At 30.2% G+C, this 23,843-nt stretch overlaps 4 protein-coding genes and 1 long non-coding RNA gene across 11 annotated transcripts; 3 read left to right on the top strand and 2 right to left on the bottom strand.

Annotated features, from left to right (window-relative positions):
* The first annotated feature begins 2 nt into the window (after window positions 1–2).
* On the top strand, window positions 3–1,155 carry LOC138179185 (uncharacterized). Its single transcript, XR_011172939.1, has 2 exons — window positions 3–141; window positions 269–1,155. It is a non-coding gene; the product is annotated as an uncharacterized LOC138179185 (long non-coding RNA).
* On the bottom strand, window positions 449–3,858 carry LOC138179180 (endoribonuclease CG2145). Its single transcript, XM_069111705.1, has 6 exons — window positions 3,699–3,858; window positions 3,387–3,626; window positions 3,238–3,309; window positions 1,373–2,564; window positions 886–1,300; window positions 449–804 (listed from the first exon to the last, which is right to left on the bottom strand). The coding sequence occupies exons 1-6, from the start codon at window positions 3,748–3,750 to the stop codon at window positions 571–573; spliced, it is 2,205 nt and encodes a 734-aa protein (XP_068967806.1). The 5' UTR covers window positions 3,751–3,858; the 3' UTR covers window positions 449–570.
* A 127-nt stretch (window positions 3,859–3,985) lies between these two features.
* LOC138179184 (glyoxalase domain-containing protein 4) lies at window positions 3,986–5,829 on the bottom strand. Its single transcript, XM_069111714.1, has 6 exons — window positions 5,696–5,829; window positions 5,591–5,640; window positions 5,190–5,455; window positions 4,951–5,106; window positions 4,698–4,873; window positions 3,986–4,628 (listed from the first exon to the last, which is right to left on the bottom strand). The coding sequence occupies exons 1-6, from the start codon at window positions 5,783–5,785 to the stop codon at window positions 4,521–4,523; spliced, it is 846 nt and encodes a 281-aa protein (XP_068967815.1). The 5' UTR covers window positions 5,786–5,829; the 3' UTR covers window positions 3,986–4,520.
* A 462-nt stretch (window positions 5,830–6,291) lies between these two features.
* On the top strand, window positions 6,292–13,027 carry pigeon (gamma-secretase activating protein pigeon). Of its 2 annotated transcripts, XM_069111704.1 has the most exons (11): window positions 6,292–6,433; window positions 6,609–6,745; window positions 6,831–7,146; window positions 7,221–7,483; window positions 7,552–8,699; window positions 8,867–9,208; window positions 9,277–9,491; window positions 10,275–10,478; window positions 10,548–10,619; window positions 10,688–10,758; window positions 12,622–13,027. In XM_069111704.1, exons 1-10 carry the CDS (start codon window positions 6,376–6,378, stop codon window positions 10,756–10,758), a joined length of 2,826 nt encoding a protein of 941 aa, XP_068967805.1. In that variant the 5' UTR covers window positions 6,292–6,375; the 3' UTR covers window positions 12,622–13,027. The 2 variants fall into 2 exon arrangements, with proteins under 2 accessions (XP_068967805.1, XP_068967804.1); XM_069111703.1 differs by lacking the exon at window positions 12,622–13,027 and having other exon boundaries at window positions 10,688–10,826.
* Window positions 11,726–23,371, top strand: LOC138179182 (heat shock factor protein). 6 transcript variants are annotated; one of them, XM_069111707.1, is made up of 13 exons: window positions 11,726–12,076; window positions 13,381–13,584; window positions 14,712–14,820; window positions 14,893–15,017; window positions 15,099–15,434; window positions 15,504–15,586; window positions 15,659–15,847; window positions 16,417–16,479; window positions 17,713–18,252; window positions 19,370–19,475; window positions 19,535–19,628; window positions 19,721–19,968; window positions 22,551–23,371. In XM_069111707.1, exons 2-12 carry the CDS (start codon window positions 13,480–13,482, stop codon window positions 19,951–19,953), a joined length of 1,983 nt encoding a protein of 660 aa, XP_068967808.1. In that variant the 5' UTR covers window positions 11,726–12,076; window positions 13,381–13,479; the 3' UTR covers window positions 19,954–19,968; window positions 22,551–23,371. The 6 variants fall into 6 exon arrangements, with proteins under 6 accessions (XP_068967808.1, XP_068967810.1, XP_068967807.1 ...); XM_069111709.1 differs by having other exon boundaries at window positions 13,378–13,584; window positions 17,713–18,240; XM_069111706.1 differs by having other exon boundaries at window positions 13,378–13,584.
* Window positions 23,372–23,843: the final 472 nt, after the last annotated feature.

Below are 23,843 nucleotides of genomic sequence, written 5' to 3'. Positions count from 1 at the left end.
ACGCTGAAACTAGTTTGGAATTGCAAAGCGAGTTATACGTTATACGTCGTGGGCTTTCTCCTCTTGCATTGATCTTTGATGCGTTCACAACAAATAGTAGGGATCTAATAGAACAAACTGGTAATGAAGGAGGTTCTTAAGGTAATGACATGTCCCTGACTTCTACCTGCAAGGACGTTGCTTTTCATAAATATTTAATGGCTCTGTTCCTTCCAGCGTCCTTTTGCAAAGATGTTATTCAGTGATTAATTGTAATTTTATTTTTCAGGAGAAACCGAATTTTACGGCCTTAAGATTGTATCAAGCCAAAAAATTGAAAAATTAATTGAAAGAATTGGAGAAGGATCCAGAAGAAAATAAAATATATTTTTTTTTATTTTTTACTTATAATAAGTATTTCTTCATATTATTGAGTTCAATATCGTTAATAATTTAATATTATAAAATGTTTTCTTTTTGTTAATAACTTTATTGCTGATAATGAATTATCTACATGTATAGAACAATGTAGCCTACATTATATTGATCCCTATATATACAATAATTACTACGTATAAAATATCTTGTATATTAAAACATTGGAGAAGCGAAATCTACAATTTGGATTCCGAAATAGGTAAATGAATGCGTATAAATGGTGAACTTAGTGCCGCCGAGGGAAACTGGGCAAAGATCATTCGATCTTGTGTAGAAGCATATTGTGTACAAAGCCATCTCCAGCTCAGGTAGAGTACCCACAAATATTGTTGCATTTTGTCTAATGTTTCCATCCTGTTGGAAGTTTAATTTCACCAACGAAGCAGTCTGAAAAAATAATTATATTAAATGGCTAATATAGTATTATTTCAATAAGAATGATTCTTTAGTATTTCTTAAATCATTTACATTTCCAAGATCCAATTTATCTACATAGCCCATGTAATCTATGCGTTTCAAAGATTCTTGGTTTTCGAAATAAATCCAATCTTGCACACCAATAATGGCCGTGCCATATTTTTCAGACGCAAACACACGCTCGAATCCACATGTACTTCCGTCGAATACAGTAAACCAAATTCGACGAAGTACGTCTTTTCTTTCGAAATCATCCGGAGCGATAAATCCACGATCAGCTAGCCATTCCATAGCTCTTGACATCTCGTTTGTGTTTAGGAAGATGTCGAGCAAAAGATTCTCTTGTTTCCTTATTTCCAAACTGCGATTCAATTTTTTACGAGAATCATACTCGTAGCTATCGTATAGAGTTCGTATTACAGAAATTGATGGATACTCTAATAATTCTGGGTCTACTTCGAATAATCTAAAAAAAGAGATTGATAAGTAAGAACAATCACTCAAATTATTTAAAAGTCGGAAATGATTAGATACACACGGCTTTTCGGCTTCATCCGTTATGTTAGTTGACGTAACTCGAGTCTGTAAATTCATTTTTATGTAGTTGTTCATGTTGCGCGAATTTTTTGCGAACAGCTCTTCTGATATTCTAAAAAGTTCATCGTCCGAGATCGTATAATCAAATGATTTGTTTATATTAGCAGGATTATTAGATCCAGTTGGAGAAGTAATTACATTCTCATTTATGCCTGATCCAAAGACGTGTCTTGTAGTTGAACTTGGAATGTCTGGTATGTTTGGACTCGCACTTCCTGATGAAGGAATATTATTTCCTCCTACATTTGAAGTAAATGCTCCATTTGGAAAATTAGGGAGTCCAGTTGGAGAGGTAGGAAGTTCAGTTCCTTGTGGTACGTTTGTGGAATTCATTTTGTTATAGCCATCAGGTACAGTATTAAAATATTGATTGTTGTAAGTAACATGAGTTGTAGGAGTTGGTGGGGCAGAATCAGCAGGCTTCGTTTCTACGTAATGAGTATGAGGATTTATTAATCTATTTACTCCCGCGTTAATTGTTGAAAAGACAAGCGCCTCTTTGACCATTTGGCCAAAACCTCGACCAGAATCTTGTTGTCCAGGCATCATTAGAATAGTTTGGCCAGGTACAAATGGCTGTACTGCAGGTTGTGCAAGTACATGTGTTTGCTGTGGATAATTAGAAGGAGAGTGTCCAGGTACATTAAAAGCAGGTCCAGAAGGATGTATAGAGTAAGGATTCCCTAATGGCATTGAATTTGCTGGGTGGAATGAAGAGGGATGTGTAGAATAAGGATTCCCTAATGGCATTGAATTTGCTGGGTGGAATGAAGAGGGATGTGTAGAATAAGGATTCCCTAATGGCATTGAATTTGCTGGGTGGAATGAAGAAGGATGTGTAGAATAAGGATTCCCTGATGGTATTGGATTTGTTGGGTAATTTGGATGAGAAATAGGATTCGAAGGATGTATAGGATTAGTAGGAAAAGTACCACTAGTTGAATGAGTCTGTGGATACTTGAATCCAATTGGAGGTGGTTGAAAGCCTGGTACAGCTGGTAAAGAATTTGGAACAGGCGATTTATTAGCTTCTGAATAAGCTAGAGAATGTTGTTGAGCTGGTACAGTTGGTTTGTTGTCTCTTAAATAAGGATTACTCCAGGTCGGATTTGCTTGGCCTATTGTTGCCTGACCTATAATATTAATATTTTCACATATAGTTTACAAGCTGGTATATGAGTCAATTTTTTATAGTATTTATGCCTTGAGGTGAACCCGCAGAAAATCTCATATTAGGTTCCTGGGGCTCAGATAGGCGATAAGGTAAATTTTGCTTGCTTTCTGTTACAGCTTTTGGTACAATAAGATTAGTTACTGTAGAGAACGAATATGATGTTCCAGAAGGCATTGTTTGAATTTATTAGAAGACATACATTTTTTAATTCATATTTTATATTTGATATATAAAATGTTTAGTTTAATTGAAAATGATAGAATATGTCACAACAGATTAAAGTTATCAAAAAGATGGTTTAGCAAAAGTTATTTGGTTCAAAGGGGACATCATATAAGACAAAGATAACGTAAACACATGAATACCCTCTCGCGTCTTTCCTTGTCTTTCATACGGCAAATTAAAGTTAAAATATCTGCTAAACTAATAATTTCTCAACATAAATAGGTTAATAGTGCAAAAAGATAATTTGCACTAATGTCTATAATGTCTTGCATATAATGTCTCTCTTTGAACTAAACAACTTTTGCTAAACCATCTTTTTAATAACTTTAATTTTTTATGAAATATTCTGTCATTTTCAGTTAAATGAAACAGTCTGAATATTGCTTAATACATAAAATAATACTTACCTGGTCGTGTAGCTCCTCCACCCTCAGCTTTTACGAAATCGGTATTAATATTTTTATTTTGTTGGGTTGGTCCTAAAATTATGGTCAATAACTATATTAACTAAACTATAGTATATAGCATATTTAAATTATATAACACATTAAATTACCAGCAGAATTTCCTGTGGAATGTGAAGGTTTACTATTAGATACTCCATAGTCATGAACTCCTTGATTAGAATTTGCTCTGTTTGATGTTCTACCATATGGGAATCTATATGATGTTCCAGATAAGGATCCACGTGACGTTCCATGTAATGTTCCACGTGATCTTCCATGTGTTGATCCATGAAATGATCCTTTACCGAAACTTATTTTACTGCCAAATTTATATTTTGCGCTAGTACCATCTATAAAAAGTATATATATATAAGAGATTAGTAATAAAAATATTGTGTAAAAAATAATCGGACTATACTTACAGATTACAAAAAACACGCAAATAAATATAAGAAAATACGTTTTGAATTTCATTATTACAGTAAGTACTGTTGTTGCACCAGTAAACTGTTAATAGTAAACTGATATCGTCGATACGTTTGATGGATATATATATATTCTAGACATATTTATCAAACTTCTTTTCCTAGTAAATGCATTACGTCTTGCAATATTATCTACAGGCTTTCCTTAAGATCATACTACATAATAAGGGGTCATTGCTAATGACCTCAGAGAGATATGAACATCTCTGATAGTGAGAACGACATTTCTTAACAAGTTTTTATTTGATCTCATTAACAACCTCCACCAGAAAATACATATTTTTTATAGAAACATTAAATTATAAAACAAGTTTTGTAAACTCTTTTGTACTTTAAACTTAGTAATGTAACAATATACTAATAAAAAAGTTTTGTGTTAGAAAACAATTCATGTTGATCGTTATATTACATGTAGAGACGACGAACTTTTCCCCCGCCACGGATTGAACAAACTACTCTTTTATTCAGAATTAGAAAAATATGTACAAAACTACAGAGTCTTAATAACTTATACCGTGTAAAGTTGTAGATTGTAAGAGTTAAATGGATATGAGTGGAATCGCTTTTACATGGCTCTGCAAGACAAGAGCTATATGCAGCGTGAGAACCAGTGCATTGTCTCTGTTATATAACATATTTTTTCTAAAATATTGAAGTGGTATTAACACAGTCTCTCAAATTTATAGAAATACTGAGATAAAATATTGTCTTTTTATAAAAGATATAGCTTCAATAGCTTCAAAGTATTATCTTAATCGTTTATCCTTCTTTTTTAATATATCTATCCAAAATTGCTTCACTAGGATAATCTGGAACTGATAATTGGCGAAATGCTTCATCATCCACAAAGCAAATTTCATGACCATCCTAAAAATAATCACAATTATTACTGTACGTGTATTTTATTTAAAAATAAAGTATTTTAAATGTACTTACTGGGTCAGCAAGGATAATAACTCTTACAGAAGCTTTTCCTGGAGTATCTAAAGTGATTAAATCAGTCAATATCTTATGTTTACTATCTTTTATTCTCTTTTGAATTTCTGGTTGTTCTGCATGAGGAACTGAGAATGCTATGCGTCCATAAGCTGCAGCATGATCAATTTCAGTACCTAATCAAGCAAGATGTGCTTAATCATTACAGCAATCTGTATTATCAAAGTATTACACAACATTATGAGATCATTACCAATATCCTTAAATTCAATCTTTGCCTGATCTTCACTGTATCCTAATAATACGCTGTTTTCAGTTTGATCAAATACTTTCAAGTCTAGAATATCTTTCCAATAAGCAGTAGTTTTTTCAAGGTTTGAACTGGACAAAGTTAATTTTTCTACAGGATCTGTTGGAGAAATAATCTTTTACTTAAATGTAATCTAAGAAATATATGTATATATTAGAATTAAAATAGTTCTATATTAATACCTTTATCTAGAGGTTGTGGTTCATCAATAACATAATACTTGTAACCACCAGGTGCTTGTAAAACAAACTTTCCATTTTCTTCTTGCACTGGCCATCCACCTGATCGTGCTCTTTGAAGTGCTTCCCTAGACCGGATTGTTATCCCACCAAAATCATTTCCCATTTTGTATTCTTTGATCCCATAATTATAAGTCAACTCTATAACAAAATGAGTGTCTTCTGTTCCATATCCTATCATGGTTTTGCTCCATCTATTCCCATATGGTCTACATAGTAAACGTAAGATATTTCATCATAACAGTTCGCACAAAATTACTATATAATATATTATGATTGATGATAATATATTAGACAAAGAGTAAATACAACAAGTGTGTACGTGACTAAAGTTAATTGCGTACCCATTGCAAGCTGCTTCACAGCCTTCGGCAAATTCCTCATGCCGTAACACCTGTAAAAGAACTTCCGTAAATCCAGACATCAATTCGAATTATTAAACTACTAACCTTCATCCCAAGAATGTCCCGGTAAAATCTGCAAGTTATTTTTCTATCTGGTATTTTAAATACAAAATGAAGCGCTCGTCCGGTGACCATCTTTAACAAATCTATTTTTGCAATCGTTACACAAAGAAATACACTTCCAATTCTTTGGCGGATAAGACGGGAGGCGTATACCTACTATACTGATTACGCACACTGATCTCTTCTGAAGAAAAACTGTTGCTTTAATACCTCTGCGGTTCTCTGTAATGACTAATCATTAAGAATTGAATTAACGTTATATATGATTCAAGTATTCATTCTAGGCAATTATTTTTACTTACATCTTGAACTACACGTATTACTGTTGACGTGTCTTATAAACGATATCTTGTTATCAGTATCTAAAAAATATAAAAATATTTTTATCTATTTGGCTTGTCTATACTGAATTATCTAATGAGAATTTTCGTAACAAAGGTGGCGCTAATAAAAATTTAATACAATTCAGACGGTCATTCAGATTCACTATCAACGTCAAATCGATATATGTATGGTAGCCATAACAGGAGCTGACAATATATTAGATAATGTCAAAATACACATACGATCTACGCTACTTATCAAATTGAAAACTATTGATCGTTTCTTTAAAATTAAAACATTATACAGTATTATACATTAGAGAAGACTTATAAATAGATATGGTAGAAAACCTTGCAGCAAAATTATGTTTACTTCTGTCAGAAAAAGCACATTCAGGTAATTGTGACAATATATAATTTTTAATTAATGATGCAACTATTTTATTTATAAGATTTTAGAGAAATTGTGTATAAGACTAAGGTTACAGGTTATAATGTAAATGTTTGTTACATCTAACATCATATATAACACAAAATAAAATGTGTCTGTAAAATGAAAATTTGATTTTTAGCCGAACAATGGAAATTACTGGGTCAAGAGAAGGATGGTTCCTTATTAGTTGGATGGACAGAGGAAACTGTAAAGGACAATGTAAACATATCATATACAGTTGTAGGCCACTACGACCGGATTAATGATAAGCTACAGGTATGTTAATCTATATACAATACTAAGAATACAAGCTTTTTTATATAAAATATATATAGTGTAAATAAAATGCAACATGATGCAGGTATTGCACCAATTCACAGAGGTATTAAATATTGTACAAGCAACAATAAATCAAAGTCGTACTGTTTTTGGATATATAATAAAACAAAAAGTTTCTGTAGAGACAAGGGTAAATTCAGAGTCTACAGAAGACAAAGATCAGAGTATACCAACTGAAATTGAAATGTATGAAGCATTTATTGTTGAATTAAAAGGACAAGAAGTAAATATACACAGTTTGGATGCAAAGAAATCTAAACAAGTGAGAATTCAATTTTTATATAAAGAAAAAGAACATGGACAATGGGATAAATTTTTGTTATTAATTCATCAAGAATGTAAGAATTGTGTAATTTATAGATTACACTTATATTTGTTAAGAATTACTAAATTTAATCGTTTAATGGTATAGGTATTATAATATACACTGTAATCTTTGATACATCTGTATCAGATGTTTATTCAATACAAGAATTAAAATCTGAACCATTAGTTAAAACATTTATTTGGGCTCAATGGGACATGGTAAATCAGGTTTTATATCATATACACCATAAAAAAATTCCAATAAGTTTAGTTTCTGAAGATGAAGAGGAAAAAGAAAATAAAACAGAAAGAACTAATCCAACACTTAGTGGTCTTCAATTCCATGATGAATTGCCGCATGAAACAGTGGTAAGCAACCAATTGCAGTTTAATAATAATTTCCGTATATTTCAAACAATTTATTTTTTCGTCCCCAGCTAAATATACCACTAAATTTACCTCAATTATCAACTTCTTCCAACTGTGGGACATATGAGGATGATGTTATACCTTTAAGGGTTCATGATTGTTCTTTAGATCTTATTGTAGTTTCTGACCCTAAAGGAATGGTTTGTGTTTGCCATCATTACTTATATCGTCCAGTAAAACCACAGCAGCATGTACTTAATTCATTGAATGAATCTAATACAGTGCACTTTGCATATTCTGTAACACTTCTTCATCGCAGCTGTGTGATTCATTGTGTTATACCAGGCATACCATGGTCTCATGCTAAACTTATACGACCGACATTCGCAATATATGAACATCATCACATGATTGTTCTTGTACCAGGTCTATTTACTCATGTTCTCGAAATTGGAACAAATCATGAACCATGTTGCCACATATTATGTGGTCCTTTAATTTCCCTTCCATCTCGTTCTTCTTATTTGGTACCATTGCTTGAGCTAGAAACTAATACCAAAGGAAGCAAAAAAAAATATGATACAGCTTCCCTAGAAGGAAGCAGTACATCTCAATTTAACATGAATATATTAACAATAGACTTACCAACACTGGATTTAGTACAATTAACAATCTCATCCGACTTTCTTACTGAAGTATTTCGTAAAGAAAATTCGATAGAAGTACGCTTGGGTATATTGCACTACTTTCTTTGTCATAGAAATGATCTGGATATTATTTCAGAATTAGTATGTGCAATTGCAGAGAAACCTAGATCGTTGGAAATTGTACGGTACATGCAAGAAATTCTCATTGGTGGTTCATATGCTTTAGTACAAAAAAATTTATTAGCAGATGCTATACCTTTATTGGCTTTGTTGCCTGTTACGACTATGGAAGAGTACATAAGTTTTGAAATTAAAGTGAACGACTTAAGTATAACATTGAGTCATGAAAAACTATGGAATACATCTGTAATGTTACTATCACCGCAACAAAGGTTGATTCCTTACCGCAGTGACTTGTGGACTCGATTGTGGGATCAACTTAGTAAAAATAACGGAGATAAAACAAGATTTAAGCCGAGTAAAATCGCAGAAAAATTATTAGTTTCTTTAGCATGTTATCAACCTGAAGCATTATCCAGATCCAGTACACCAATGTCTCCAAGTGGAGGGTAACATTTTAAACAAGTCTTTGTTTAACCCATTTAATTACATGAATGTTTATGAATAACTTGCACATCTCTTTAAATAAATTTATATTTTAATTTCAGCAATTCTCTTATATTTGTAGTAGCACAATATTTTTGATAAAAATTAATTTGTATTAATGATATTGCAGATTAGTTGTGGCTACAGTGTCGCTTGGAGATTTATCAAGTAGTCGTAGTAATAAACTCATGGACTCAGGTTTGCTATTTAATGAAACAGAAAGTTGTACTGCTTCCAAGCAGGAGCATATTGTATCTGTAAATTTACGAGAATTATCCATGTATTTATTAAAACATGGTACCCAGACATCATTAACGCATCCTAAGGGATCGTGTACTCCATTACACGTTCACGCAATGGCAACTAGACATGTGGCTGCGCAATTAGAAACATCGCGGGCTCTTTGTCAAATGTTATGTCGAGCGGCTAGCGTCGATCCACGAATTGAACAAGAGCGCGGTTTTATTCTTGTGTAAGTAAATCATTCGTGAATAATTATGCATATATTGCAACAAAATTTAAATTAAGATATCATTTTAGCGATCAATTAGACGAAATAAGACGATGGTTATTGTTCGTATTATTGGAGCGCTATAGGCGCGCAATAGAAAGTATAGCATTTCCGGCACCACAAGGATTCACATCGTTTTTTACTTATCTTGGATATAGAACCCTAAAATATTCGATGTTTTTACAATATGTACAACGATCAGTATTCGAATTACAAGTCGATGTCAGCAAAATTATTATGGCTGGTATATTCTTTAAATCAAAAATTTATTTTTATTTTAAGGGGGTATTCTAGTCTAGAAATTTGAAAAAATCGAAAATTTTTTTTTCATACTTCCAAAGTTTATACATTCAAGAATATGCCCTTAAAAGGATTTTTCAAAATTTCAATTATTTTTTGTGTTACAGCCATTTTTGTGACACGGCATCTGCTCCGGTCTGACCGGAACAAATGAATAGTAGACGGTAGACGTTGTCCGAGTAAACTTGTTTCAAAACTTTAAACGCGTTTTTCTCGAAACTACTTTTTTCGAGTTGGCGTGCACGATATCTCAAGTTTTAATGAACCGATTTATTTGAAGTTTGGTGTGAATGTTCTTTATACATTCCTCTATCGCCTCAACCACGCTCAGATCAAAAATTTTTTCAAACAGCCGCCATTTTGTGAAAAAATATTGTTTTGACTTTTGCAATGTTCATGCTATAACCCCATCCATACTAATTAAGAATCCGTTCGGCTTTATTGCTTCAGATGACCAGAAGGGTTGAAATCATGCACGCCAGGACACCCTTTTTTTTGGACCCCCCACTTTGCCAGTTCATAACTTTGTGAATTTTGAGTTTTTTTTTAGTTAATTTTTTATGTAATCTTAAAGTATCAATAAACAAATGATAAAAAAATGGATAGTAAAAATATTTTTGTTTCGTTTGTACAGAGCTTCAAAAACCGTCCGAAATTCATGCCTCTAGACTAGAATACCCCCTTAATTTTTAATATTTCTGTAATTTTCATTTAACATCTCTTACAGATATTAGTGATACAAAAGAAAATGCCATTCGTAAATTAACTTTATTGTCTTTATTACCAAGATCACGAGCGAAAAGACTTTTAAATCAATGGTTACATCCTGTTAGCTTTATGTTCAGAGCTCGTGAACACGCTGCAAATATTTTATCTGGTGAGATATGCCAAAACCGAGGTAGAACATTGCAATACAGAAATCATCATAATGGTAAGGATACATAATTAACAAAAACTCAAATATTTCCAGCTATCTTTTTATTAAATAAATTATATACAGGTTTAGCAGCATTTCCTTCAGCAGATCGTTTATCTCCATTGGACACATTTCTTGATCTTCTTACAGCAAAAGGTATGAACCAAATATATTATTAGATCCCACAAATCTTATTTCAATTATAAATTAATTATATTTTACAGCTAGTCTAGCTGAGTTAGATTTTGGCCTGCTTATAGAAGCTACAGTAACATCTACAGAAGATTTTTTATAGGTAAATGTATTCTAATTTCCTAGAATCAGTTATAATAGAAAGTGTAGTGCAAATAGTCATCCGATCGTGCAAAGTGCCATTAATATCTTCCAAAATATTTAATATTTATGAACACGTAATTTTAACCTTATTTTATAAATTCTTGTGCATTTCTAATTGAAAATTCTATACAGGGTAGAGATTTTAAATAGAATAGTCAGATAATACACTTTAAATACTTAGATAATTTAACTAATGCTCATGTTTCTATTTGCATTATGTTATAGTTGGATAAATCAACAATTAATTCTTATGACTATTTTAAAAATATTTTATATTTTAAGATTAATGTTTATTCCACTCAAGTTTATAAACTGGTTACTTTATGATGTTATAATTGTATAAGTGCTGCAAAAACTATATCTTTGTTTTCTGTATACATCATGACTCAGTTTTCTTCTGCAAAACTTTGTCAGCATATTCTACAATCAAAATTAAGAAAAAGAATGATGTATGAATATAGGCTCTTAAATGCTTTATTAAAAAGTTATGACAAAAATATGAAATGATAACAGACTAATATTTCTATGACACAGCATAAGAACACATTGCCGATATCTGTCTGATATTACACAAATGTTTACACATATTGTAATATTTACTTGCTAAGATCAGTGAGTTGGTTAACCAGTATGGCAAAGGTTAAATGACCATTACCCTCAATGATGGATAAGCCAAGGGGAAATAATTCCTTAGCCCCCAAGATCATTAGGTATCATATCAATAGATCTTTACTTGTGAGAAATTGTGAAAGAAGAAGTTTATTATTAACGTTTATTATAAAGTTTATTATAAACACAAATTAGTATGTGTTAGGAGTTAATGCAAAGAATTTATGACGTATTTGCTGTAATTAAGCAAAATGATCAAGAAATTGTACTATAGTAAACTCTATTTTCCATAGATGCCACCTCTGCGTACATAATAATAGACAACATATTTAAAATGGAATTATAATGTGAAGTTGAAAACGAAAGCACTCTGTTGTCATCATTATGTTTACATAACATTTTTTTCTTATTCTTGCCTATAGACTATGCAGGTAAAGTTTTGCAGAAAAAATCTGAGCACCCTGTATATTACTAGTTGAATTTTTGTTATTAAGTTACTATAATTTTATATTAATGTGATTAATCAGTTAATCAAAAGCTTGTGTGTGATTTTCTTTTGTAGTTATTGTTACATTAGTTTATCAGTATGTGTCACAGTGTGATATACGTATACAGAATGTTCTTGAAGTCATGGTACAATCAGGAAGGAGATGATTCTTTATGTAAAAGTAAGTATAGATTTCTAGGTCCCGTATCTCACATCCCACTTTCTATATAATGTATCCCACAATAAATAACACTGCTTTTCATACCTAATACCTCATAACCTACATACTACAACATTTTTATCCCACTTTCCACATTATTTAAGTATGTAATCTATATACTATGATATATCCAACATCTATCCAGTATTCCAAGCACAGCTTATTCCTACCCCTAATTCACTTAATTCACATCCTAAGTCACATCATCTGGATCATCTTCTTTCTGATCGTATCATGATTTCGAAAATACCCTATTTGCATCATTCAACAATTTTTGAATTGTTGTAGTATGAATTAAGTTACAAAAATGATCATTTATGAAAAAATGTAATCTGTGTAAATTTTTTGTGCGTATTGTGAAAAGTATTACAAAACTACGTATCAGAAGATATGTACAAACATACAACAGTATTAATAATTTTTATGTAAAAGTGAATATGAATATTTAAAAAATGATTTTGTGTTTCAATATTTACCTATCTTAATATATACTTAATTTTCTCCAGATATTACATTAAAGATAGAAGGTAAACAAATTTCTTATTTTGAATTTATTTCCTATGCTTGCATCAGAGATGAGTAAGGAGATCACCGATACAATGTTTAAAAAGTTAGTTAAAATGCGCATTAAAAATAAGAGATTCTAATGACAAACGTCCGAACTGTACACATATTTCTTCTCCGATGCTCTTGGCAGGAGAAACGTACGTATATACGAGAGGGGAAATGTTCATTCGTATCGGTGCAGCGTAGAGGTAAGCGAAGGCTAGGGGGCTAAAAACATAAAAATGCTTTAAAGTTTTTATTAAATATCAGAAATGCCTTTTTTGCCTTTTTTTGGAATTGATTACAGAAAAATCACTTTGGACTTAAACTTATAGTAATTGGAAATGATTTAAGGACTGTACATATTGGAAGGTTTTTAAATGATTAAACGCTTTGTTCATTTGTAAAATAAGATTGTAAGCCATCGGCCTACTTATCTCTGCTTGCATTAAAAAATTATCTTTTATTTTTATCTTTCACGCTTTTACGAATGGTATTTAGCAGTGTTTACAAATTATCTTAAAAATATGTTTTTAATAAAAACCAGCTTATCATATTTTAAGCTTATTCAATAGCTAAATCCAGGCTCCAACAGAAACGACCAATAGTATTTAACAAACATTACCAATATGTGGCGTTATAATCTTAAATGAAAAGCGGACATGTCCCTGCATTAAAATATTTCCCCCTTCCTCTCCACCTGTAACTACTACTAGCAGAATAACATCGTCAGCGGCCAGCCATTGTCGTGAGATGTGAAGATTTTTTTCGTGAAAGATCAAGATCAAAAACTGGAGAAATTGTTACAGATTGCAGAAATGCATACAATCCCGGAATTGGGTACCAGTGTACCAGCGTTCCTTGCCAAACTTTGGAAGTTGGTCGAAGATTCTGATACTGACGACCTTATTTGTTGGTCACCTGTAAGTACTTTTATTTTGTTATTCGTTTATAATCCTTTAATTATTATATGCAGCAGATGTATGAAATTCTAACGCATCGGTCGATACGTTTTTTCACGGCGACTATTATTTATTCGTAATGATAACGTCGCGCGACCGATCAAATTAAACGTAAGCTAAACGTTGACCTCCGCAGTGTACATTTTTACGTACACAACCTATATTTCGCATGCACCCAACATCGCTATAATTTATTCGGTGCTTATTCGGTCGATTATGTATATTACATTATTTCAATAAACATACATTTTTTTTTATCGAATGTCGAGGGCTCTCTTTCACGAACGATTCGTATAAATTTTGAATGGCAGCGCATTCCTGGATTAACAAAATATACCAACCGCAAAGTAATATTTAAATAAACGTTAACTAAACGATATTTGTAATTGTTTCTTTACTATTGACACATGTGTGTAAGTTCGTTAACAGGAATGATTTTTGTTAACGAAATGTATAGTCAATGTTAATTTTATACATATTTTGAATATTTTATTTATGTATTGTTATTACAATAAAAAATACATTATTTTCGTGAAAATTGTACCAGATACCAAAAACATACTTTAAGTTCTCATTGTTTAGAGATTAAATAAGATATTCTATACAAATATTAATAAATAGCCTTTTAAGAGATTAATGTGGCAACGATATTAACATTTAGCATTTATAAAAATTAATTAATTATTTGTTAAATGTATTGCATCTTGTATAGTCCAATTCCAATATGTTTCTTATAAAAAGAATGTAAAAAGTATAGGATTATATTTATGATGTATATTGATGACAAATTCCATTAAAGAAAGGAAAAGATTTCATTTAATTTTGTTCAAATGATTGTTTTTCATTACATAATTTTATCAGTTAGATCATTTATTTTCTGTGATTTACATAATCTTTATAAAAATATTACTTTACTTTGATATCTATACATTGACATATATGCAGAATAGTATATGTATTATATAATTATCTTAATATTTATATTCATAGAACTTGTTATCTAACACAATATGCCTTTACCATAGAGAAAATTATATTAGAAGTTACTTAGAAGAAAAGAGACTATTGTATACACTTATTTATTTTAGAATGGGAGGAGTTTTTTTATTAGAAATCAGGCACAATTTGCCAGAGAATTATTACCACATTACTACAAACACAATAACATGGCCAGTTTTATCAGGCAGTTGAATATGTGTAAGTGATAACATATAGAACTATAACATTTAAATATATATGTAGATATATTCATAGTTAGTGTGTATACAGATGGTTTTCACAAGAAAGTTTCTGTAGAATTTGGTGGTTTAAAATGTGATAAGGATGAAATGGAATTCGCACATCAATTCTTCTGTAAAGGTCATCCATATCTTGTAGAACATATTAAAAGAAAAGTAAGTGCTTTCATATTTTATATAAACTTTTCATAAATTTTACTTTTATACTTGTACAAGCATTCGGTGATAATTTTCTAGATTGCCTCTAATAAAGGACAAGATCCAGCACTTACCCCTATTAAACCAGAACTAATGAACAAAATGCTTACTGAAGTAAGAAGTATGAGAGGTCGTCAAGAACATTTAGATTCAAGACTTGGAGCCATGAAAAGAGAAAATGAAGCACTGTGGCGAGAACTAGCAATGCTTAGACAGAAGCACCTTAAACAACAGCAAATTGTTAATAAACTTATACACTTTTTAGTTACATTGGTACAGCCTTCCAGAAGTGGTGGTCTCTCTGTTAAAAGAAGATACCCACTAATGATCGACGATTCTAACCGTCAACGTAACAAACAGGCGAAATTATCAAAGGTAACTTTATAGAATTCATAAGATTTTTGTAGTTTATTTCTTTAATATAATATATATCTTTATTTTCAGTCACAAACATCACCGGCGGGTCCTGTAATTCACGAACTCGATTCATCAGAACCGGATCTGGATTCAGAATATATTGTTGCAGAGTATGTGACTTGTTGTATCATAAATGTATTTCTTTTTTATTATGTGAAATAATCGTTGTCCGTTTCATTCAGAATGTTGGAAGGACATCCAAACCCAGCTATTGAAAGTCCTGAGCATAATAACTCTTCAATAATGGAAGACAATAATATGGAAACAATTCATTTAGTTGATGATCCTGTTCACTTACCAGATGATATACAACTTATTAATTCTCAAGAAACTGAAACAAAGAAAAAACGTGGATGTAAGGGTAAAAAGAAGTAAGTTAAATAAAATTTTTACTATAGTAATTTAATTATAGATTTGATCACTGATATAAATGACGTGTACACAATCTTTCACATCATGTACAATCTTTCAATTTTGGAATTATAAGATGGAGTTTTGCGTAATAAACACAAAGAAATGTCAATGTTTCTAACTTTGTGAAAAAATATTTTTATATTTTCATTTTGCTCGTCTTTTTACTGAGATTAGGAAAGTGATAAAAAAAAATAAGTTATAAGATAATCCTTTACAACACACATTCCAATTATTTCCCATGCATGGAATGTATGAAATGATTAACTTAATGAAATTAAAATTTATACTCTACTTCAATGAAACACACAGGGGCATAAATTTTGATCTTTTAAATCGTATCATACTATAGTAGCTTTATTCATTTTATATTTTGCACTAAAAATAAATTGCACGTGGTATATCGCAACCTGATTATGCCTACTCAGGACACGATCAACGAAGTTTATGTGTAGACTTTTTTGTCATACTTCATAAGATAATTCATTTTCAATTATTACTCATATCATTGCAATTTAAATATTGCCAGGAGGAAAAACAAGGTGCCGGTCAAAATTTTGATCCCATCGACGGAGGATGGAGAGGAACCAAGGTTAACACTTTTCTCTTGTCGTCATTTGGTGCTGGTGTTTGTACTTCTAGAACTTATTTTTGTATAATATCGCAATTTTGCTTAGTTTCATTTTTCTGCATGAACGTTCAGCAAAATTGCGATAACATTCTTCTTTGAAAGCATTTCTCATTTGAATAGTTGATTTTAAGATGATCTCTTAGTCTGCAAGTCTTTCAACTATCAGTAGTTGCTTTTCTTCCTAAATTTTACATTAATTGTAATTTCAACATATTAAAGCATTCAAAGAAAGTTAAAGTCTCGAAAATATTGTTTCAGTAGTTAGTTACTTTTATGGGAGAAGTCTCGTTAATCCTTGGTTGAATTGCTTCTATTTAATTTCATTGTTTATTATACAATTCATTAGCCACTTCATTTCATATTAATGTCATTATTTATTTATCTATATTTTAGTTATGCCTCTGAGTACAATTGTTGATATATTAATTCTCATTATACTTTATTTGATAATAAATCTTGGTCTATATTGTGGTATTAAATATGTCATGAAGTTCTTCTATTTTTGTCATCAATTTAGATAGTGTGTGTGTGCATGAAAGATTACTTCTTATTAATATTACTTAATATTAAAATTTATTCCATGCATGAATATGTTCCTTTAAAATTTATTTATATACTTAATTATTTATTTATATTTCTATTATGTATAATAAATACAATAATTCTATATGATATTCAAATCATAAAATTTTTCAATATAATAAACATTTATATGTAGAAAGAATCAAGCTGAATTGACCATTAAATATTTACCTTTAAATAATAAAAATAGTTTATATACACAGTGAAATATAGAAGAATGAGTATGTCCATAGTATTTTTCCAAGTTTATTATACCATAAAAGTTAAATAATATTCGCTTTTCTTAAAAGATGATAATTACTCTTTAACTTTCTTGTTCATATATATTTCACATATACGCACTATAATACTGTAATACTATGTTTTCCTCTTCATTATGTAGTTTTCTTTTATAAAAATCTATATTACTATGTACTACAACCTGACTAATTCATTGTATATTTAGAAGCATGTTCTTATATAATGCTTTAAATTCATCTGTGTATGCTCTTGCAATACTTCCATCAATCCGAATTGTAGTCAAGAATGTGTTTAAAAGCAGATTATGGCACAGCAACGATTTTAAAAACTCAAGAAAACGAAGATTGGCAACTGCTTTTCTCACTTTTTTAGGGAAGAAACACATTTGCTTGAAATACCATTAAACGCTGCACCGGTGATCGCTTTACTGAAAGATAAACCAGCCTCAAAGGCAGTACCTCTGTCAACTATGCGTAGTCCGAAGCTCGCAGCAATGGCAGCTAATATGAACAAAGTCACTAATGTAAATTGTGAGCTCGATTTGGTAACTTCAACAGATATGGAGGAAGATGTTCAAGAGAATAATCCAACCCTGGTAAAACTCGAAGATATTTTAATAGTACCAGAAATCATCAACGAGGATGTTGAAGGCACCGAGAACGTCGAGTTTAGTGAAAACAATAGCAATTCTGAAACCAATGAAACCGATGCCACTTTCGATCAACTTGGCAAAGTAGATGATAACACTGAACAGAATAACGAAAAGAATTCTTATACAAATGGTGCTGAGAAATGTTCGGAGCAGGACAAAGACAACTGCAATGGAGCAGGGACAAGCAATTCAAAAGATTTGTCATTGAGTTGCATCATTCCCTCGGGCATGTCTGATGCTGCTTACAGGTTAGGATCAATGTAAGTTCAACACAGACCATAAGTAAGAAATGCTAAATGCAGCACTTTCCACTTACCTATAGTGGAAATTTTTAGTCAGAAGACAGAGGTGGGAGACAACCAATTTATTTCTATTTATATTACAATTTGGAAGTTTTGGAGTAATAACACTTCACTAATAATGTGTAATTTTTTACTAAATTTCTAAATGGTTGCCTTTGATCTAGAGATTTCACATCTCATAGAATCTGAAGAATAAAGGACTCCTTGGTATAATTTTTTAAATATTTTCCAAATTATTAAAAATTTCCTTTGTTATTAATTCTAGTCAGAAGTATTCAGCTTCTCTTGATTTTAATATAGAATTATATTTTAAATAAAAGAAATTTTATCAAGATGGATTTAGGTGTAAAACAAAATTTCCATTGATTGAATCTATGCTCGTATAATTTATTTTGTTCAAAATAATTTTCCTTTTTACTCAGTAAAGTTGTAAGATAAATTTTTAATATGTGCTACATAAGAAACTATACTTACCTCATATATATTTATAATATATATTGATAATCATATATATTTGGTAATTGTGGTGTTGTGATTATTAGATATCTCTGCTTAAGTAGTTTATCATGTAATTTAATTGTTGTTCTATTAGTGCTGCATTTCATTCCCTGGTTTTCAAAGGTCAATTTAGTTTGAATATATCTTGATATAGAATAATACATCGTCCCAAACTTTTATGCAAAATATTTTAAAAGACCATGCACTACAACATTATCAATGTTTTACAGAATACTAAAACACTAACCAATTCCTGTTTTTGTGAATTTCTTAATTATTTGATTGCACAAGCAATAATTGTAAAACAATGACTATTTTATTTGGAACAATTATTATTCTATTCTATTGCTGCATTCATAATTTAAAGAAATGAAACAAAAATTTGGCTAAACAAAGAAAACAAATATTGATTTGCTTGTGAAGTCATTGAAACAAATAGAAAGATTGTACGTTTCAGGATGAATATTGAAAGGATTTACAACGTTTTCCTTTTTGATCCATCAAATGTGGCTAAGTTTGTGTGGATAAGTTTCGGTACTTTTATACATTTTCATCTACTTTGAATAATTCTCTATAGGGAGGAAATGGATAATCATCTCGAAACAATGCAAACAGAATTGGACAATCTCCGCGATATTCTACGATGCGAGGGTTATAGTATCGATGCAAATACGCTTCTTGGTGTAAGTATTCAAATAATATCTGAAAAGTTTATCCTGTATTAATTAATGTACATTTACAGTTATTTGGAGCAGATGATCCAATGTCATTTGGTATGCCAGTTAATCCAGAGTTGAACCCACAATCTGAAAAAGAAGAGGAAAATCATGCTAATGGTAAAATTTCCAATTGCACAATTACTATTATATAATTTGAATGTTGTTGAATACATAACTAAACTAACTTGTACCTTTTAATTTGCTTATAGTTGCAGAAAATAATAATGGAACTGGTGGTGGTGAACTTATGGCATATAATCCTGTTCAAAACTTCTTAGATTTCGACGATGACATGTTTTTGGAGGCCACATCCCCTCCAACTAGCACAGCAGGTGGTGATACAGCTATAATCAATCTTTATAGCTCGGATTCTCTCGATTTGGAGGATAGCAAATTTTCATTTCTGAATTCCTTAACAAATGATGTGAACACTTCATCATAAAGTCTCATTCCTATGGTAAGTTCCATAATTTCTCATTACATTTAATAAGCGATCATTTCATTCAAAGAAAAAAAAAAAAAAAAAAAAAGAAACATTTTTATTGCTGTGTAACAGAAAATAATTGTTCATAAATTAATAATACACAGAATTTTGTTCTATATTGAATCTAAATTATATTAAAAGAAAAAATTTATGTATATATGTTTATCGAGTAGTTGGTCACTAAACGCATCTTCGTTGAAACAAATTGCGAATTTCCCCGTCGAGATTGTCCTTCTCCGAGGTTCAACCTCTTTTTCAAAAAGAAATTGTCTTAGGATAGATTTTTTTGCAGGTTCAGATCTGTTGCGTCCAATGCTTTGGTTTCAGTATGTTTTATTCTCGATGGATCATCACGAGCATGCTCTCTCTCTCTTTCTCTCTCTGTCGCTCTCGGTGTATTTTGATGACCAAATAAGCAACGAGCTTGTAATGTACTGACAATAGTACCTGAGGAAAATGCGGTCAATCAAATGATCCCATCGGTTTATGGAGGACAATAAATAAGTGAAAACAGCAGGAGCGCATAAAATCCTCTGGATTTGCTGCTATATATGCATACAAAGCAATTAAAAATTTGATTGTTTCGTTAATTTTTTTATGAGTTAACGTTAATGTTGTGCCGTACTTTATTTATAGTATATATTATTACAATATAAAACAAAAATCAAACAAGGAAATTGTTCATTTGCCGATATATTTTATATCTGTGTAAATACTTTTCCTTTTTTTCATGTACATAATTCGAACAAAAATAATTTGTTTATTTTAAAGACACGGAAGCACGTTACAGTGACTAACGTTTCTTATCGATCGTACAATGCAAACTTGAAGTTCCTGCATATCTTATATTAAAGAATTATCGTAATACCATATATTTATTGCGTAATCTTTTTTAAACAATTCGAACAGAAATTGCAGAAATACAATAAGACAAACAAATATTGTTAAAGGCATCACTTAGGTTTCTGTGTACTTTTGTCATCTGTAATTTCTAATGATCATATTATTTATGAGGATTTGAATTGTCTTGCTTGAATTCCATCCACGTAAATAATAAAAGAAAAAAGTATATACGAAATTCGTATTTTTTGTACTAAATTCTTCTTAAAAAGAAGAATAATCGTATATAATACACATTGAATCTAAAAAATAATTACATTGAAATGTTCAGTGTTCTTGTAGATCAAGGTGTATTGTACAGAAAGAAAAAGAAAATGCTAGAAGCGAAAGAATTTTATATTTTTATAATACAAAGAATCTGTGCGTTTAACGTTTTTTTGAAGATGATAATTAATATTTATTTATAAACGTCGACTCATTGTACACAAAACAATTCTTTTTTCTACGTTTGTGTTAATATACACTTAGATTCTGACATCCTTGTAACTCATAAAATAACTTATAAAAGAATTCGTTACGTAAAAGTACAATCATTTTATTGTTACAATATTCTATAGAAAAAACTAATAAAGAATATCTTACAAATAGATATTTGAAATGAAATGGTCAGCAAATGTGTACTTACTATAATATACAATACAGTATAGCACACTTTATTTTCTATATTAGAAAATACATACTTGAAGCAATTTGTTTTTTGTACAGACTCATAAATATTGAATATGATTATAATACATTTCTTTGTTTTAACAAATACATGGATGAAATTGATTATAATTGACTTATTTATACAAATATATAAAACAAATACTTCTAAAATAAATATGCGAATGTCTTTTAATTCATTTTTGCATCTCTATTAACCTGAATTCTATAGTGATTGTATATATATGCTGATAAATATAAGTTTCTTACTTCCTAACTGTCTGTTTGATCTACAAGTTACTATTAAAAAATTACTACTGGTTGTCAAAAAGTACGAATATATATATATATATTTTTTTTTTTTTTTTTTGAAAGAAGAATAAAATATTTATATTAAATGCGTCATAGAAACTACATGAATATTTTAGTTTAGTATTCAGTAAATTTGGTGAAAAATGTTGTTTGTCTCTAAAATGAAAACATGTATTAATTATACACAATTCCTTTTGTTTTTTTTTATATTAACAAAATTAGTTCCATGTGTTTGCAGCTAATTATTCTACAGCAATCGGACACTTCGTTATTTTATTTATTTAGCTTAACAAAAAAAAAAATATTCTTTATCAGGCTAAAATTAACCGAAAGCAAAGTACAAATTATCTATACCTCTTAAAAAACGAACATAGGAATAATCTATGGATGGATCATTGATATTTCAGTTACACTTAAATAAAGGTATTGCCTGATATTGTTCAGTTCACCAATATTTCAATAACTTATTTTTATATATACATAAAGAAATTGTGTATTAGCAGTATTTAATTTTGAGACCTTTGTCCTTCCAAGCATGCTGAAGAATATTTTTAATTAAAAGAATGAAAAAAAAAATCAGATATGAAAACAAAATTGAAGAACATTTAACTATAATGCGCAAATTAAGACTGCTACTAGCATCTATAGACTTCCGTTTTCCTTATTCACAAATATATATAATTGTTTTTTTATTTTAGCTTTGGAAGAAAGACTGCTGGATTTTTAATCACCTTATTGGTAATGTCTTCATTTTAATTAGTGAATATGATGCTACGGTAAACCCTGTAACAAGTTTAGTATGAAGGGGATGATGTAAAGAATTGAAGAGGTACACACAGTGGTTCATGCTTAAAATTCCTTGAAGAAGGGAATAAACAAGATAAAGAACCAAACAATATAAATCTATAAATCGGAAGGAACAATTTATCTTCGTGTTGATGAGGATAGATACTAAACAAATAAAAACGTATTCTACGAACTATCATTGAAAGAATATATAGCGTAAAAAAAGCAAAAACAAATATGCGCGTATCGTGTATGTATCGACAAAGGGCTGTAATTTCCAGTTTCACCTACTTGTACATAATTATGCAGGATTCTGCATTGATAAAAAATATAGGATGTTTCCTAAAAATGTCCATTACCTGAAGAGTAACAATTTTTTTACATGTGTATGTAATGCACAGTATTAGATTATAAATGAATTAATTCTATGTTGAGCGGCATATACGCTAAAAGGTGCACAGATGTATGTATATACAAATCTATACATATATATATGCAGAAAGTGAGCATGTTAAAGGTGTAAAATTTGTTTAATAATGTCAGTCTATTTTTTCGTAAACGTCTTTTTATTGTGGTATAAGGTTTAAACAAACCTAAAATGTTGAAACAAAGTTTAAACAAAGTTAAAGGTGATAGTACAACCTAAGATTTCAGTGTCTAGTTCCACTATCACTCCCTTTGTTGTGTAAAAGATTTTTCTTTACTTTTAATCAACACTTTTTCATATATTTAATCTTCTAGATTTCCTTTTTCCAATCCTGCTTTTTAATTTTATTTTTCTAATTTTTGTTTTGAGTGTGTTATAGGCTATGTGAAAGTAATACCATTGATAAGAATATCTAATTAATTTTGTAAATGAATTTGATCATAGAGCGTGAATAAGTAAGTAGGGTGTTAAGTAATTATTTAGAATATTTATGGAATCAAGATACTTAACTAAATAATTAATCCATATTTTTGTTGTATAAATCAAAAACATTTTTTTTATTTTCATTGTGAAATAAAAATTATGTTCATTCACACGTACAATTACTTGTATGCAGTAGATAGTTCAAACCAATAAATGTCTTTCACCAAACACTGAAATCTTAATGTTGAATCTTTACAAAATAGATTGAGTTTGTGTATATCAGAAAATAATATAAACAGAATAGTACACTGTAATCTTTGTTAGATTAACATGTTATTTTAATTTAGTAATAAGT

This window comes from Bombus flavifrons, chromosome 4 (genome assembly GCF_040668555.2).
Source record: "Bombus flavifrons isolate JBK064 chromosome 4, iyBomFlav1_principal, whole genome shotgun sequence".
In the NCBI taxonomy this organism is placed as follows: domain Eukaryota; kingdom Metazoa; phylum Arthropoda; class Insecta; order Hymenoptera; family Apidae; genus Bombus; species Bombus flavifrons.
The sequence above is the reverse complement of the archived record's forward strand: the minus strand, read 5'-3'. Positions and strand labels throughout refer to the sequence as shown.